Source organism: Propithecus coquereli, unplaced genomic scaffold, assembly GCF_000956105.1.
Source record: "Propithecus coquereli isolate 6110/MARCELLA unplaced genomic scaffold, Pcoq_1.0 Scaffold6, whole genome shotgun sequence".
Classification (NCBI taxonomy): domain Eukaryota; kingdom Metazoa; phylum Chordata; class Mammalia; order Primates; family Indriidae; genus Propithecus; species Propithecus coquereli.
Window position 1 is genome coordinate 2,006,641 of NW_012151951.1, and position 1,242 is coordinate 2,007,882.

At 31.3% G+C, this 1,242-nt stretch overlaps 1 protein-coding gene across 1 annotated transcript in view; it reads left to right on the forward strand.

The window, feature by feature from the left end:
- The window catches only part of DYNC2H1 (dynein, cytoplasmic 2, heavy chain 1), a 522,114-nt gene that overhangs the window by 54,426 nt on the left and 466,446 nt on the right, over positions 1 to 1,242 (forward strand). Inside the window, exons 28-29 of the mRNA XM_012659112.1 lie at positions 146 to 369; positions 1,108 to 1,223. Of these exons, the coding sequence (XP_012514566.1) occupies positions 146 to 369; positions 1,108 to 1,223 (340 nt within the window). The remainder of the gene's footprint in view (positions 1 to 145; positions 370 to 1,107; positions 1,224 to 1,242) is intronic.

Genomic DNA, 1,242 nt, shown 5'->3' on the forward strand with positions numbered 1-1,242 from the left:
TGAGTAAGGACATGGTTAGTACATGGGAAGTTACTTTTTGCTAAGGTGTAAGATTTATGTGTAGTAATATGTCACAATAAAATTTTTGTTGGTAATATATTTATAGTTCAATCTTTCATGCCTATATTTTAAATTAATATTTCAGGTAGAAATAAATTCTAATTCTGGAATTTTTATCACTATGAATCCTGCTGGAAAAGGTTATGGAGGAAGACAAAAACTGCCTGATAATCTTAAACAGCTTTTCAGGCCAGTAGCTATGTCTCGTCCAGACAATGAGCTTATTGCAGAAGTTATTCTGTATTCAGAAGGCTTTAAAGATGCGAAAGTATTGGGCAGAAAATTAGTAGCTATTTTCAGTTTATCTAGGTGAGTTTTCCTGTTTAAAATATTTTTATATTTTGGCATTTCTAATGATTAATCGTAGTTATTAGTGATCATTTTCACATTTTGCCAATTTACCTGTTCTATGGTTTTCAAATTAATGATTTTATTATGCTTATAGTGTTGATGTGAAAGATTTTAGTTTTAACAATAAAAACATTTGGCTGAAAACTACTTATTTTTCTTACATATTATTAATTTGATCAGTTTTTTTCTTTAAAAAAACTGGGGGCTCCAGCTAAATGATTTTTATTGAACTAATTTACCAGCTGACCACCCAAAAGCTACTCTTCTGTGGAGGGAATCTTTGTCACAATTTTTCTGTCTTATTTCTAGTATAGAAGTTGACTTTTAGCTTCTTTGGGGCAATGTACAATTCTGGTTCATATGACATACTGGGGACCTAGACAGTGTCAGAGATTGAGAGCAAGGTGGATTGAGTAAAGACTTTAGGAATAAAGGTAACAGGTAATTGTCATTTGGTATCTTCATTAAGATAATTAGCCTGTTCATGAAAGTTTTATCCTATCTTTGAGAACCATCCACATTTAGCAGGTTATTGAGTGATCCTTTTGTGTGATTGTTTCCCTTATATAAATTTATGGGATATCAGTATTCATTTCTATGTGTCAGTAGTCATATTCTTTATTTCTTTAGATGTGATTATGAAAATAATTTCTTTTAGCTATTTGATGCTTTAAGATTTCCATGTCTTTATTTCAGGGAACTTTTGACACCTCAACAACATTATGATTGGGGTTTGAGAGCTTTGAAGACAGTTTTGAGAGGAAGTGGAAATCTTCTTAGACAGATGAAGAAAAATGGCACTAAACAGAATGGTAAGACTGATTATTCCAA